Source organism: Kogia breviceps, chromosome 9 (genome assembly GCF_026419965.1).
Source record: "Kogia breviceps isolate mKogBre1 chromosome 9, mKogBre1 haplotype 1, whole genome shotgun sequence".
NCBI classification, from domain to species: domain Eukaryota; kingdom Metazoa; phylum Chordata; class Mammalia; order Artiodactyla; family Physeteridae; genus Kogia; species Kogia breviceps.
In genome coordinates, this window is record NC_081318.1 from 74,109,927 (window position 1) to 74,126,052 (window position 16,126).

At 36.2% G+C, this 16,126-nt stretch overlaps 1 protein-coding gene and 1 pseudogene across 2 annotated transcripts in view; one reads left to right on the forward strand and one right to left on the reverse strand.

Annotated features, from left to right (window-relative positions):
• SP4 (Sp4 transcription factor) overlaps nt 1–16,126 on the forward strand; it is a 74,651-nt gene that overhangs the window by 43,015 nt on the left and 15,510 nt on the right. For both annotated transcript variants that reach the window (XM_059073944.2, XM_067042642.1), the window contains exon 5: nt 5,386–5,585. In XM_059073944.2, the coding sequence (XP_058929927.1) occupies nt 5,386–5,585 (200 nt within the window). The remainder of the gene's footprint in view (nt 1–5,385; nt 5,586–16,126) is intronic.
• On the reverse strand, nt 13,584–14,581 carry LOC136794811 (zinc finger protein 709 pseudogene; annotated as a pseudogene).

Genomic DNA, 16,126 nt, shown 5'->3' on the forward strand with positions numbered 1-16,126 from the left:
AGTGTGTGTGTGTGTGTGTGTGTGTATTTACACACACACACACACACACACCACATCTTCTTTATCCATTCATCTATTGATGGGCATTTAGGTGGCTTCTGTATCTTGACTATTGTGAATAATGATGAAGTGAACATAAGGGTGCATGTATCTTTTCCAATTAGTGTCTTCACTTTCTTTGGATAAATACCCAGGAGTGGAATTCCTGGGTCTTACATTAGTTCTATTTTTAATTTTTTGAGGAGTATCCATACTGTTTGGCCTAACGGTTGTACCAATTTACATTCCCAACGACAGTGCATGAGGGCTTCCTTTTCTCCATATCCTTGCCAATGTTTGTTATTTGTTCTCTTTTGGATACTAGCCATTCTGACAGGCTTGAGGTAGGATCTTTTAAAATATAGATATTTAGAGCTGTAAGTTTCCCTCTAAGCATTACTTTATATGTATGCCCTAAGTTTGGGTATGTTGTGTTTTCATTTTCCTTCATCTCAAAGTCTTTTACGATTTCCCTTTTGATTTCTTCTTTGACCCATTGGTTATTTAGGAGTATATTGTTTAATTGCTAGGTATTTGTGAATTTTCCAGTTTCCTCCTATAAATGATTTCTAGTTTTCTTCCACTGTGGTCAGAAAACTTTGTTATTTCTGTCCTTTTAAATTTATTGAGATTTGTTTCACAGCCTAGTATATGATCTGTCCTGGAGAACATTCCATGTGCTCTTGAGAAGAATGCTGTTGTTGGTTGGAGTGTTCTGTGGATGTCTGTTAGGTCTTGTTTATAGTGTTATTCAAGTCTTCTGCTTCCTTGTTGATCTTCTACCTAGTTGTTCTGTGGAAACATCATGGAAGATAAGAGTATTGAAATCTCTATTATCATTGAATTGTCTATTTCTCCTTTCATTTCTGTCAGTTTTTACTTCTGTTTTGGCACTCTCTTTTTATTCTTGTTTAAAAACATGTATGTTTCCTGATGGGTTGACCCATTTATCCTTATCAAACTTCTCTCTTGGGCTTCCCTGGTGGCGCAGTGGTTGAGAATCCGCCTGCCGATGCAGGGGACACGGGTTCGTGCCCCGGTCCGGGAAGATCCCACGTGCCGCGGAGCGGCTGGGCCCGTGAGCCGTGGCCGCTGAGCCTGCACGTCCGGAGCCTGTGCTCCGCAAGGGGAGAGGCCACAACAGTGAGAGGCCCGCGTACTGAAAAAAAATAAAAAATAAAAAATAAATAATTAAAAACTTCTCTCTTTATTTCTAATAACATCTTTTATTTTAATGTTTATTTTGTCTGGTATTAGTATAGCCACTCCAGCTTTCTTGTGGTTGTTTGCATGATACCATTTTCCATCTTTTTACTTTTCAATATCTTTGTATTTTTGTATCTTTAAATGTAAAGTGTATCAGCTATAGACAGTACATAGTTGGATCTTGTTTTAAATCTAATCTGACAAAACCTACCTTTTCATTAGTTTATATAATCCATTTACATTTGATGTTATTATCAATATAATGAATTTATGTCTGCCATTTTACCTTTTATTTTCTGTGTCTCATGTCTTTTTTTGCTCCCCATCTCTCCCTTACTGCTTTCTTTTGAATTAAATTAATATCATTTTAATTTGTAATGTAGCATTTTAATTTCATTAATGATATTTTCACTGCACTTGTTTCTCTAGAGCTTGCTCTAGGCCTTACAATATATATCTTAATTTATCATAATCAGTTTAAGATTTACGGTAACTTAATTCCAGTGAGTTATAGAAATGTTACTCCTATATAGGTCTGTTTCCTTGTGCTTCTTTTTATGGTATTACTGTTACACATAAGTGTTACAAACCCCACAATATGTTGTTATAATTACTATTTTTATAAATTTATGTCTTTTAAATTTGCTATGTTAACTTTATCATTTCTGGTTCTCTTTATTTATTCCCATGAATTTGAGTTCCCATTTGGGGTCATTTCCTTATGGCTTTGCTCCCAGCCACCTCCTTTGTGCTGTTATTGGCAGATATGTTACATATGTTGCATTTCTTTAATGTTACAGGCTTGACAATACATTTTATACATATTGTTTTATAAAATTGCTCTTTTTTATTAAACCACATTTAATTACTTTATTTTTGGCTGCTTTGGGTCTTTGTTGCTGCACGCGGGTTTTCTCTAGTTGTGGCAAGTGGGGGCTACCCTTTGTGGTGGTGCACGGGCTTCTCATTGTGGTGGCTTCTCTTGTTGCAAAGCATGGGCTCTAGGCGTGTGGGCTTCAGTAGTTGTGGCACGCAGGCTCAGTAGTTGTGGTTTGCGGGCTCTAGAGCACAGGCTCAGTAGTTCTAGTGCACGGGCTTAGTTGTTCTGCGGCATGTGGGATCTTCCCGGACCAGGGATCGAACCCATGTCCCCTGCATTGGCAGGTGGATTCTTAGCCCAAAATTGCTTTTTAAATCAGGTGAGAAGAAATATGCACTTACACTGTTCTTTATAATTACATAATTACCTTTGCTAGTGTGCTTTTGTTTCTTTATATATATTTGAATTACTTGCTGGTTTCACTTGCTTTCAGCTTAAAGAACTTCCTTTAGTATTTCTTGCAAAGCAAGTCTAGCAACACATTCTCATTTTTTCTTTATCTGGGAATATATTTCACCTTCATTTTTGAAAGATAGCTCTGCTGGATATAGGATTCTTGTTTAAGATGGTTTTTGTGGGGGGATTTTGTTTTTTGTTTGTTTGTTTTTGTTTTGTTTTTGAGTACTTGAATATGTTTCTACTGGGAAGTCAGCCTTTAATCCTACTGGGCTTTCCCTGTAAGTGTTGAGTCCTGTTTCTTGCTGTTTTCAAGATTTCATCCTTGTCTTTGGGTTTCAGGATTTTTAGTGTAAAGCGTCTATTTGTAGATCTCTACATTTATCGTATTTGGAGTTTGTTGAGCTTCCTGAAAGTGTAGGTTAATGTTTTTCGTAAGTTTTCAGCTGTTATTTCTTTGAATATTTTTTCTGCTTCATCCCCCACTCCCCTTTTCCCTCTCGTCTCCTCTCCTCCTGGTATTCTCATTCATATGTTGGTGTTCCACGTTTCTCTGATATTCTGTTTATTCTTCTTCTGTTTCTTGTTTGCTTTTGGGGTTGCATAATCTCTGTTGAACTGTCTTCAGTTTCACTATTTTTTCCTTCTCTGGAGTCCCTCTTGTGAATTTTTCATTTCATTTGTACCTTATATCTCAAAAGAGTTTCCAATTGGTTCTTTAAAAAATCATTTCTAGCTCTTTATTGATATTCTCTGTTTGATGTGACATTGTCATTATACCTTGCTTTACTTCTTTAATCATGATGTCCTTTAGTTCTTTGAACGTATTCATAATGGCTGCTTTGAAGTCTTGTTAAATTTGTTTGCTCTCACAGGCAATTTCTTTTGCCTGCTTTTTCTCTAGTGTATAGGTCATTTTTTCCTTCTTTATTTCTGGTTTTTGCACATCTCATAATTTTTTGTTGGAAACTGGAGAAATAATATATTGTATCAACTCCTAGTACTGCCTTCTCTCCTTCTCCCACCCCTGGCTTGTTACTGTTGTTTGCTTGTTCGTTTAGTGAGGAGCTGGATTATTTTAATGAAAATCCCTGCCCCCACTCCCCCGCCCCATCCAGTATGAAGCCTGTTGCTCCTTAGTGACCTGGGGATGACAGTGGTTTTGGTAGGGATTTTTTTGGCTCTTTCCCTGACCACACCCAGCTGTTAAGCTCCACTAATTGCCAGCTGATTGCTCTGTTGTTTTCAATAATACCCTGAAGCCTATATTGCTCCACAGGCTGATCCAATCAGAATTTGTTTCTGTTTTGTTATTTTTGTGTGTGTGTGTGTGTGTTACAGTGGGCCTCTCACTGTTGTGGCCTCTCCCATTGTGGAGCACAGGTTCTGGACGCACAGGCTCAGCGGCCATGGCTCACGGGCCCAGCCGCTCCGCGGCATGTGGGATCTTCCCAGACCGGGGCACGAACCCGTGTCCCCTGCATCAGCAGGCGGACTCTCAACCACTGCACCACCAGGGAAGCCCCCAATCAGAGTTTAAAAAGGCAGAACTTAGGTCTGTGCTTGAGATTTATTCTGATCCTGTAGGACTCCTACCGGCTACCTCTTTTCTCAGTTCTCTCTGGCAACCTAGCAGTCTATAATTTAGCTTAGGTTTCCAGTGAATCTGTTAGTCTCCTCCCAGTTGCCTTTTGCAACAATCTCCACTGTCTTTAAGATCATCCTTAGGCTCAAACCTCTCCACACTTTGTTGCAAATGAAGTCAATTTCTTGGGAAGAGATTTGGGGCCTTCTGTTTTATGGTATGCTCTCCCTCTGCCCAAAATCTCTGTGTCATGGTTCTTGAACTGGGGGGTGGGGACAGTGACACATTTCTCCCTATGCATGCTGTGCTGTAGGAGCTGAGCACGTGGGGGCAGGAGGTCAGCAGTAGCCTCAAGTTTTATTGGCTGGTCACTCCAGTCTTGGAACCTCTGATTTATGAACTACAAATGAGTTGGTTCAAGGGTCATCTGGACCCCATTGTTTTCATCATGCCTTATCCAAGGTCGAGCCTGTGTCTCAGGGGTTGGGATTGGGTGGAAGAATGTTGTTCCCCATCTGTCAGCCACACTCACCTGAAACTTAGCCTCAGTAACAGGTAGCTGTGGGTAGATTGAGAAATACTGATGTCCTGCCTCTGTCTTCAACTAGAAGGGTGGGAGAAGAGGGAACCCTGTTGTTGATTGCACAAGTCTATAGTGTTTCTGTGTCAGGGGAGGTGGATTGAGGAGGGAGAGTGAGAATGAGTATTGGTTCAAATACAGCAGACTCTCACTCTTCTTACCAAGTTCTATTTGATTTTCATGAATAAATGTTTCTTTATTTGCTGTATACTCATAGGGCCATTTCCAGAGATTGTAAATGGTATTTGCTTTTTTTGTTATCATTTGCACTGGTTTCACTGGGGAGTAACTGGTCCAGGGAGCTCTTCGTTCTGCTTTTGCTGGAAGTGAAACTCTGAACCTTACACTTTTAAATGAGGATTACCATTCTTTGGTATTTTAGAGGAGAGTTTTCAAGTGTCTTGAAAAGTTTAAAGAGATTTTTTTCCCAGGTGAGGAATGTATTGGGAAATGAACATGTGAATTCCATGGCAGAACATACATTCTCTAAAATTAATGTGTTTTCATACCACTTTTGAGTTTACTACACAGTGCTGTTTTTTTTTAATTGAAATTTTTCTGATTTTTAACTACAGTTGTGGCATCATGATTTAAAAAACCCATTTAGAAAAGCATCATTTAATTACCTTGATTCCCTTCTATTTTTCCTGAATTATAAGCTTGGTGTTTGGGAATGTAATTAATGTTTGGTTTTTGTAGAGGCAGTAATGAACCAGGAAAAAAGAAACAACATATCTGTCATATTGAAGGATGCGGAAAAGTTTATGGCAAAACATCTCACCTACGAGCACATCTTCGCTGGCATACTGGAGAAAGACCTTTTATATGCAACTGGATGTTTTGTGGCAAAAGATTTACAAGGAGTGATGAGCTTCAGAGACATAGAAGAACCCATACAGGTTAGTTGATTTATTTTAGGACTTGTACTTGTTACTTCTTTTCTCAGTGCTTAGATGAAGATTATAGTGATAGTTAGCTATCAAATTGGGAAATATGGAAATTAAAGAGAGAAAATTCATTTTAGTGATTATATGAAAGATGTTTAAGATCAAAATTCTTTATGTCACTTCCGAGATATATTTTATTCTACTTTTCGTAAGCTTTATCAGCATTATTACATGACTTGGAATTTATTCCATTTGCTTATCTTGCATTCTTAGCATGTTGAACTCACATATTACTATTTGTCAGTATTTAAGTTGATGAGAAGAGAGTTGAATTATCATCTTATTGGTGACCTTGATTAGTTTTTGTTTTTTTACAATCCAGAAAATTGACTGAAGTATCAAGAAAAGTGTAACAAATACCTACCTTAACTCTCACTCGGAATTGACAGCTGTTAACATGCTATATTATCTGTTATTTTTTAACAAAACAAATCATTATAAAGTTGACATCATCTTTGTCCTCCTACCTCTCAAAGACAACAGCTACCATGAATTTCAAGTGTAAGTTTTTAGTGTAGTTTTAATACTCTTACATATTTTGTTCAGATATGTATGTGAATATTGTTTTGTGTTTTCTTTGAAATTTTATGTAACTGATATATTACAATATCATAATTACACTTATTATGTTTTGACATCTATCCAAGTTCATATATATGTACATATATGTGTATGAATACATGTCTATTTCTCTTAACTGCTATGTAGTGTTCTATCACATGACTCTTCTACACTGTATCGATCCATTTCCCACACTCTTTAGGTGAGTTCGTTTTTTTGCTGTCACAAACTTTACCACTTTGAACATACAGTGAACATGTACAAGAAGTAGAATTATTGGATCTTAGAGAATGTGTATGTTTGATTTTGCTAGATAACAACTAAAGAGTCTCTAAAGTGGCTGTTACCATCTCTACTTCACTAGTGTTGATTGAGAGTTTCCACTTGGCTGTGTGTTCACTCAGTAGCATCAGGCTTTGAAAGTTCTTGTCAGTCTAAAATGGTTTCTATTTAATTTTTTAAATTAGCATTTTTCCTGGTTATAGTGAGATAAGCATCTTTTCCTATGTTCATTGGTCATTTATATTTTGTTTTCTGTTGATTCTTTTGATCTTTTTTGTTGTTGTTTTCCTTTTTCTTAGCTATCTTTTTATCTTGGTGCTATCTTTTGTCATATGGAAGTTTTACATTTTTATTTAGTCAAATATAAGGATATGTAAATATATTTCTTTGCGTTTTGCTTTATTTTTTAATGAAATTTTCTCCTATCCCAAGGTCATAAAGTTTTTAAAAACATTTTCTTCTAATTGGCTTTAAGGTTTTCTTTTTGTAAGTTTATTAGTCTAAAAATTTTTTTTGATGATGGACTAAAAAGGGGATAAAATTCTGTTTTTCTTTCATGTGGAAAGCCATTTCTTGAATAGTCCAATTCTTTCTTCATTGATATGTAATGGAACCTCTCTCATATGTTGATGTCCCCTTTAAGAATGGCTCGATTTCTGAGTCCTTTGTTTGTCTATTTGTCACTTCCTACAGTAATACTATACTGTTTTAATTACCAGAAGTCTTGATATCTGACAGGGCAATTTTCCTTTTATTGGTATATAACACTGACCTTCTCTATTTAGAACATGTCTGGTATATATATTTGGGACTCAGTGTTTAATTGTTGAATAAAGTAATAATTTGGGTAGATTTTTTGAATTAGACATTAAACTTTAACTTGTATCAAGGTACATGTAGGACAAAAGGGGAACTAGAACTGACATTTATTGATCAACTACTGAATATCAGATGTTTCAAATATATCATCTCATTTAATTCTAACAGAAGCACTGTAAGCTAGAAGTTGGCTCCATTTTACAGATTAGAAAATAGTCTCAGAGAAGAAATAATGGTTGCTAAATCTATTTAAAGTGATAAATAAAATTTACTTAGTTTGATATGCACACAACTTAGTAACACAGAAGAGTCTTAGTGTAATGGCTCAATCACTGAATTAAACTTATATTAAAAATAAGAATTTTAATTTAAAAAAAGTTTAAAAAACTCTGTATGGTATTACATTTGGGTTTCTAATGCCACCTCACCTTTCATATTGGCAAATATGTTGTGATTAAAAATTAAGCCCATAACAATATTGATACCTGTTTTAGAAAAATAGTGTGCTGTTTATGTCAGTATGAGTGGATGCAGTATTTCTACCCTGGTTTAACAGTGGGGCAGATTAGGGAAGCCAAGAAAATTTGGAACCTCTCACATTGTGATTTCATCATTTTGTTTGAGAAGCGATGAGTTTCTAAAGTTCCTTTCTGTTGCACATGCATACTCATACAGATAACACAAGGCAGATTTACCGAAGGATTTATATGAACTATTTCAAAAGATTAATGATTTGGAAGCATAATTTCTTTCTTTTTAAATGGTCCACACCATTATTGTCTTCTAATAACCTGAATAATTCAGCATTTAATACACTTTCAGTGTTTCAAACATCTTGAATACATCATACACAAAAATGTTTATTTAAACATGTTATTTTGAAGTGTTTGGCTTAACATCAGATACTTTTTACTTTTAAAGAAGTAGTACAATTAACTTTCATCCTAAGTGTTTATTAAAGTTGTTGAAAAGAAAATGAAACAAGTCTTTTGAAATAAATAAGTATTGATTAAACATTTAATATGTTAAATTGAAAACCTTGGCCATTCATGGCAGGAACTGTGTTTTCTTTAATGCCCACCCACTGCACTAAGTAGAAATTCAGTCATCATCTTACTATGAATGGACAGATGAGTTATTCAGTGCTGAAAATAGTGCAGATTTTTTTTTTTGCTTTCTGTAAAATAAATTTAAAAATTTTTTCAAAAGATACATGGATATGGTATTTAAAAATCAAATCATGTAGAAGAGCTTGGATTGTTAAGCAGACTCTTTGGCCCACCCCGTCTGCTCCCTGGAGTAAATCATGTTTAATCTTTTAACTATTTTTACATTTTTATTCATCCTGTGATGGCTGTGCATACCTGTATAATATGCTTATACTGTTATTTATTGATACAGCAATATTAGACACTGACTATTGACTTCTTGCATTAAGAGTTAAGAATTTACCTCACAGATGGCCAGTAGGCACATGAAAAGCTGCTCAGTGTTGCTAATCATCAGGGAAATGCAAATCAAAACCACCTGTGAGAATGGCAATCATCAAAAAGAATACAAATAAAAAATGTTGGTGAGGATGAGGAGAAAAGGGAACCCTTGTACACTCTTGGTGGGACTGTAAATTGGTGCAGCTGCTCTGGAAGACAATATGGAGGTTTCTCAAAAAACTAGAAATAGAACTACCATATGACCAAACAATTCCACTCCTGGGTATATGTTCAAAAAAAACCCCAAAACAGTAATTTGAAAAGATACATGCAGCCTAATGTTCATAGCAGCATGATTTACAGTTGCCTAGACATGGAAGCAACCTAAGTGTGGATCAGTACATGAAGTGAAATAAGTCAGATAGAGAAAGACAAATGCTGTATGATATCACTTATATGTGGAATCTAAAATATGCAACAAACGAGTGACTATAATTTTTTAAAAACAGACTCACAGATACAGAGAACAAACTAGTGGTTACCAGTAGGGAAAGAGAAGGGGGTAGGTACAATTTAGGGGTAGGGGATTAAGCGGTACAAACTATTAGGTATAAAATAAGCTACAGGGATATATTGTACAACATGAGGAATATAGCCAATATTTTACAACTATAAATGAAGTATAACCTTTAAAATTGTGAATCAATATATTGTACACCTGTAACTTATACAATATTATACATCAACATACTTCAAATTAAAAAAATGAACACTCAGTTGTAAACTGACAGAAATCAATACTCCCTCCAAAATAATTTACCTGACTTTACACCATCAATGACATTGAATTTTTTCTTTACCTGTGTGCAGGCCAAATGTGGTGTCATGATTCACCACTCTGTGATACCCTGTTACCATGTCTGTCCTTCAGTTTCCATCCAAAACCTTTTAATTTCTCTCACCTAAACTTCTACTATCTCTTCTGTTTCCCTTGATGTTAAAATGCTTATATTTTCTTTAATAACCACTGCCTCCTTTTTTTATAGCTTAGTTCTTAAAGTTGAAAATTAGTAAATAAGTAATAATTATATTATGTAATGGACTGTGATTACCTGTCCTTTCCTGTGTAGTTTTTGTGTTTTTTTTCCTGAAGTTTCAAATTGCCTTCTTCCCCTTTGCATTGGTTAACTTTATTACCTCCTTTTGTTATTTTAACTTTTTAAGAAAAGTATCGACTCCATCAGGTTTCTCCTTATTCCTGGAGGACTCCAGCTTTCCGTTCAAACACTGATTGATTCCTGTCTAGGGCTGCTGCACAACTGTAATCCTGAGACTTTTCTTCCCTGCTCTATTGATTTGGATCCAGTGTTCTCCAGATCTCACATGTTCAGCTTTCTCAGTTTATTCCCTTGGTTTCTGGAAAACATTATGAAATGCTTCCTACAGAAAGGCATACAGAAGTAAATTTGTTTGAAAATGCCTTTATTTTGTGTTTCCACTTCATTGATAGTTTGGCTAATACAGAATTCTAGGTTGAAAATTATATTCACTTGAAACATTAATGGCACTGCTCTGTTGTCTTCTTGCATCTCTCTTACTAATAAGAAGTTCATTGTTCTCTTCTCATATTTTTTTGTAGGTGACCTAATTTTACCCCTTCAGCTTTAAGGAACTTATTTATTTTATTTATTTATAACTTTTTTATTTTGAAGTAACTTTATACTTACCAGAGGAGTTGCAAAGATAGTGTAGACAGTTCTCAAATACCCTTCACCCAGCTTCCTCTTTAACTGATGTCTTCCATAACACAATGTTAAGAAATTAACATTGGTACAATACTATCAGTCAAACTACAGGCTTCCCTACAAATATACTTTTTCTATCCCAGAATTCAGTCCAGAGTAACACATTACATTTATTTGTCATGATTCTTTAGTCTCCTGCAGTCTATTAAATTTCCTCATTTTTTTTCCTGATCTTTTTGTACCTTGACACTTAAAGGTTAAGTATCTTGTAGAATATTCCTCAATTTGGGTTTGTCTGATATTTTCTCATGATTACATTGAGGTTATGAATTGTTGCTGGGAAGAAAATCACAGGCATTATTGTCCTCTAACCGCATCATATCAGGGAGTACATGTTGTCAATATGTCTTATTATTGGTGATATTAACCTTGATGAATTAGTTAAGATAATGTTTGCCAGGTATCTCCACTGTGAAGTTTTTCTTTTTTCCTTTCCATATTTTGTTTATTAGAAGCAAGTGACTAAGTCCATTCAATATTCAAGAAGAAGTGAATTAAGCTCCACCTCCTAGAGGGAGGAGTATCAAATAATTTGTGGACTTAAATGAACACAACCACAATAATTAGTAAATATTTTAGAGGAGATTTTTTGAGTCTGCACAAATGTCCTCTTTCTCTTTAAAGAAAATACTATTTTCACTTTTAGCTTTCTTCAGTGTATCTTTTCTTTTTTCCTGAATATCCATAATTATAATGGGTATTTTAATATATTTTCTGAGGAAATAAAAACCACAGTATTTGTTAGCATATGAAAGCTGAGGAAAGAGTTGATAAAATATCTCTCTGAAACAACTACAGAATCATTTCTTTCACCAAAAAATGAACAGACTTTTAATCATGTACAATCAAACATAACCGAAAACAAAGAGGGATTATATTCAGCTACAAGTAACAGAAAGCACCCATACTTTTCCTGATATGAGGAAGGGGCTTATTCTCACATAGAAGGAGTGGGTCAAGGCAGCCACTGCAGAATGCAGCAGACTCCCATGTCCCTGTTTATCGCTGCACCATTGTGAATGTCATGGTGATCAGGAAAACGTACTCACTAACAATGTTAACAGCATAAGGTGTTTCCTACACAAATTAGACATGATGAAACTATAAATTTACAGAAGGGTAATCGGACAATACTCCCAACCATGAAATTCTGGATTATTTTCCAACTGGACACAGGACACCTCACAGAAAAATTCATACTCTGACAGATTTTTATGTAGAATTGTGAAGACATGAGAGGAAAACTACACTTCTGATAATAGGAATCAAACAGTTGGTGGTGGTTTTGAGGATACTGTTGAATACAAAGGCACAGAATCTGGAAAATAGGATGAAAGGTGGTGTCCTCGAACCTCCTATGTATCTGTCTTTCTCCCAGCATGGTGGCTCCAAAATCTGAAGTATGCTTTCTCATCTGCCTTTAAATTGCACACAGGTGATGCTACTGGTGAATTCTAACATGGAACCACAAAGGGGATAGATTGTGGGAAGTCTAGGTCCTAATATTACTCACAGGCAGGATATCTCCAACTCTAGATTTTTTGTCCTATCACAAGTCTCTCTTCTTCAAAGTCTGTTCACCAAATACCAGTCAGAAGGAATGAAGAAGCAAATGGAAAAACATAATTTACGTGAATGTATACCCTTTGACAACCTGGCCATACAGATAAAATTATTCCAAGTATTTAATAGTAGGGAAAATGGAAAAAGGCACCTGTACTTATCACGCCCCCAAAAAGATCTTTCTGTAATAAAGGTACAGTGTATATAATAGATTAAGGATATCCGAGAACTGCCACCCAAGGCCAGTAGGAAAATCCCAACAAATACCAAGCCTAATTGCATATTAGAACTACACTTTATGGGGATATATGTATATTTACAGCTGATTCACTTTGTCACAAAGCAGAAACCAACAAGCCACTGCAAAGCAACCACACTCCAACAAAGATGTCAAAAAAAAAAAAAAAAAAAACTACAATCACCCATAGGTCCAACAGACTTAAAAATGGAAAGAGAAAATATCATTATCTGATTAAAGGAAAAATTGCTACTTTTTAACCTTATGAACTATTATTAAAAGATGACTTCCAGAATTACCTCACCTGAATATTCATTTTTGAAGGTAACTAGTACAAATCCAATGTCAAGAAAGATACTTTCATAAAGATCCTTAGTAAACACACATATTTATAAAATTTTATAACAAGTCTTTTATATTGAAGATTTTCTAAAACATTATTCTTGGATTACTTTCCATCAAGTTAACCTCATGTTGCTGACATTTATATTTGTTTCTCATGAGAGTTTTCACATAGAAGTATGTGGGCCCACTGAAGTCTTTCCTAGGCTCTTTAAAAACTAGATTTATTATCTAGTGAACCCTTTCATGCTTTTGCAAAGTAGAGAGATCAGAGAAGGTTTTCCCACATTCTTCATATTTACATGGTTTCTCTGTAGTATGCATGTGTCTCTGAATGCCTAAGACAAATGTAGGCTTTCCCACATTCCTACATTCATAAGGCTGCTCTCCAGCGTGCGTTCTTTCATGTTTTTGAAGAGAACTAGAAAAACGAAATGCTTTAGAACATATTTTACACACACATGGTTTCTCACCAGTGTGAGTCCTTTCACGTGTTTGAAGAAAACTAGGAATAATAAATGTTTTCCCACATTCTACACATTTATATGGTTTTTCTCCAGTGTGCAGGCTCATATGTCTTTGAATACCTGAGAGAGAAATGTAGGCTTTCCCACATTCCTTACATTTATAGGGTCTCTCTCCAGTGTGAATTCTTTTCATGCACTTGAACATAAGTGGAACTGAAGGTTTTCCCACATATTTTACATTCATAGGGTTTTTCTCCAGTTCGGTTTTTTCATGTTTTTGAAGATATCTGGGAATACTAAATGCTTTAGAACATGTTTTACACACATAGTTTCTCTCTAGTGTGAGTCCTTTCATGTATGTGAAGAGAACTGGGATTATTGAATGCTTTCCCACATTCTTCACATTTATATGGTTTCTCTCCAGTGTGCAGTCTCTTGTGCCTTCAAATGCCTGAGGGACAAACAAAGGCTTTCCCACATTCTGACATTGATAGGGTTTCTGTCCAGTGTGAGCTCTTTCATGCATTTGAATGTTAAGTGGAAGCGAAGGATTTCCCACGTACTTTACATTCATAGGGTTTTTCTCTAGTATGGGTTCTTTGATGTTCTTGAAGCTATCTAGGAATACTAAATGCTTTACAATATGTTTTATACACATATGGTTTCTTTCCACTGTGACTCCTTTCATGTATTTGAAGAGAACTGGGGTTAATGAATGCTTCCTCACATTCCTTACATTCATAGGGTTTTTTTCCAGTGTGATCTCTTTCATGTTTTTGGAAACCTTTTTGAGAACGTAAACCTTTACCCCATTGCTTATATTCATAGGGCTTCTCTCCAGAATGAACTCTTCCATGTGTTTGGAAACCTTGATGAATGATTACTGAAACTTTTTCCACATTGCTGGAATTCATACAGTTTCTCTCCTGTGTGAGTTCTTTTGTGCCTCTGTAAGGAACTGTTATATTTGTAAACTTTCCGACTTTCCTTACATTTATATGTATTATACAGCCCTGATCATATTTTTTAAAAACCTTGAGGTTTGTGTTCAGTGTGACATTTCATGTGTCTATTAAGAGATGAATGATGCATGAAGACTTTTCCACATACACTGCATTCACATGTTTTTAATCCAGGAGTTTTCTTGTTCTGATCGAGAGGTGGAGTAAGGTTGAAGTTTCTTCCACGTGGACTACTGTCTTTACGCTCAGAGAATCTCACTGTCATATGATTTCTTGGTTTTCCCCCCTGGTTTTTGTACTGCTCTTCAATGTCATCATCATCCCATTTTGTTCCTGCTGATGCCAGCTTCCTGAAGGTTTCCTGCATCACATCTCTGTAGAGTTTCTTCTGTGTAGGATTCAGTAGAGCCCACTCCTCCAGGATGAAGTTCACAGCCACATCCTTAAAGGTCACTGAGTCCATATCCAGCTTTTCTGGGTCTACCCGAGCCCCTCCTACACCTCCCACGACCAGTGCAGAAACGACTGGGACCATTAAGGGTGGGGAACACCTGATATCGTCCGTGGGATGTCGGAGTCCGTGGCGACTTTCTTGCTGGTGTGGTGCATCGCCCTGCCCACCTGTATCTTGCCTGCAGATACAATGTGATGTTCTGTGTGATGTTACTGTGATGTACTAAAGGTCATTTTCTATTTCCCTCACTGTTTGTACAATTTTTAGTTGTGACTCTTATATAAGGAAGATCTATCTATATCTTCTTCCCCAATTATTTGTTTATTCAGACATTTATTTTTACCACTATGGTATGGATTCATGAGTATTTATTTATCGAGTTATGATCCAATCCCAGCGTTACATGCAAATCTCAGATATTCCGGGTTCGGTTCCAGACCACCTCGATGAAGTGTGAATATCTCAGTAAAGCCAGTCACACGAATTTTTTGGTTTCCCAGTGCATGTAAAAGTTAGGTTTACACTATACTGTAGTCTATTAAGTGTACAGTAGCATATCTAAAATAATAATGTACATACCTTAATTAAAAAATACTTTATTACCAAAAAAATGTTAACCGTCATCTGAGCCTTCAGTGAGTTGTAACATCAATGATCACAGGTCAGCGTAACAAATATAAAATAATGGAAAAGTTTGAAATATTGCAAGAATTACCAAAATGTGACACAAAGACATGAAGTGAGCAGATGCTGTTGGAAAAATGGTGCTGACAGACTTGCTGGATGCAGGGTTGCCACAAACCTTCAATTTGTAAAAAACAATATTTGCAGAGCACAGTAAAGCAAAGTATGATAAAACCAGGTATTCCTGTATTTCGTATCTTGCTCACTTTGTTCTGTTTTTGGCCATTGAAAGGTGTTTCAGATTGCCTCCTCTGTCCTTTTGACATGCCTCATCCTGTGTTTTATAACTGTAAGAACTTTCTTTTAATCTTTGGTATTCTACTAGTTTCATAATTACATATGTAAGCATAGGTTTTCATTTATAGTGCAGTTCTGGTTGGACTTTTCAACTCTGAGTCCTCCCTTGCCACCCCACACCCAATCTCTCATTCTTCTGCCCTTTTTTTTTTAACTAAAAAAAAAAAAAAGTATTTATTTATTTATTTATTTTTGGCTGCATTGGGTCTTCGTTGCTGCACGTGGGCTTTTTCTAGCTGCAGCAAGTGGGGGCTACTGTTCGTTGTGGTGTGCAGGCTTCTCATTGTGGTGGCTTTTCTTGTTGCAGAGCACGGGCTCTAGGCACACAGACTTCAGTAGTTGTGGCATGCGGGCTCAGTAGTTGTGGCTTGCAGGCTCTAGAGCGCAGGCTCAGTAGTTGTGGCACACGGGCTTAGCTGCTCCACGGCATGTGGGATCTTCCCAGACCAGGGCTCGCCATTGGCAGGTGGATTCTTAACCACTGCACTACCAGGGAAGTCGCTCATTCTCCCCTTTTTAGTTTTTGTTCCTTTTGTACTCCTACTAGATGTATGTTGGACTCCCTATATTGATTTTTATTTTTTACAGC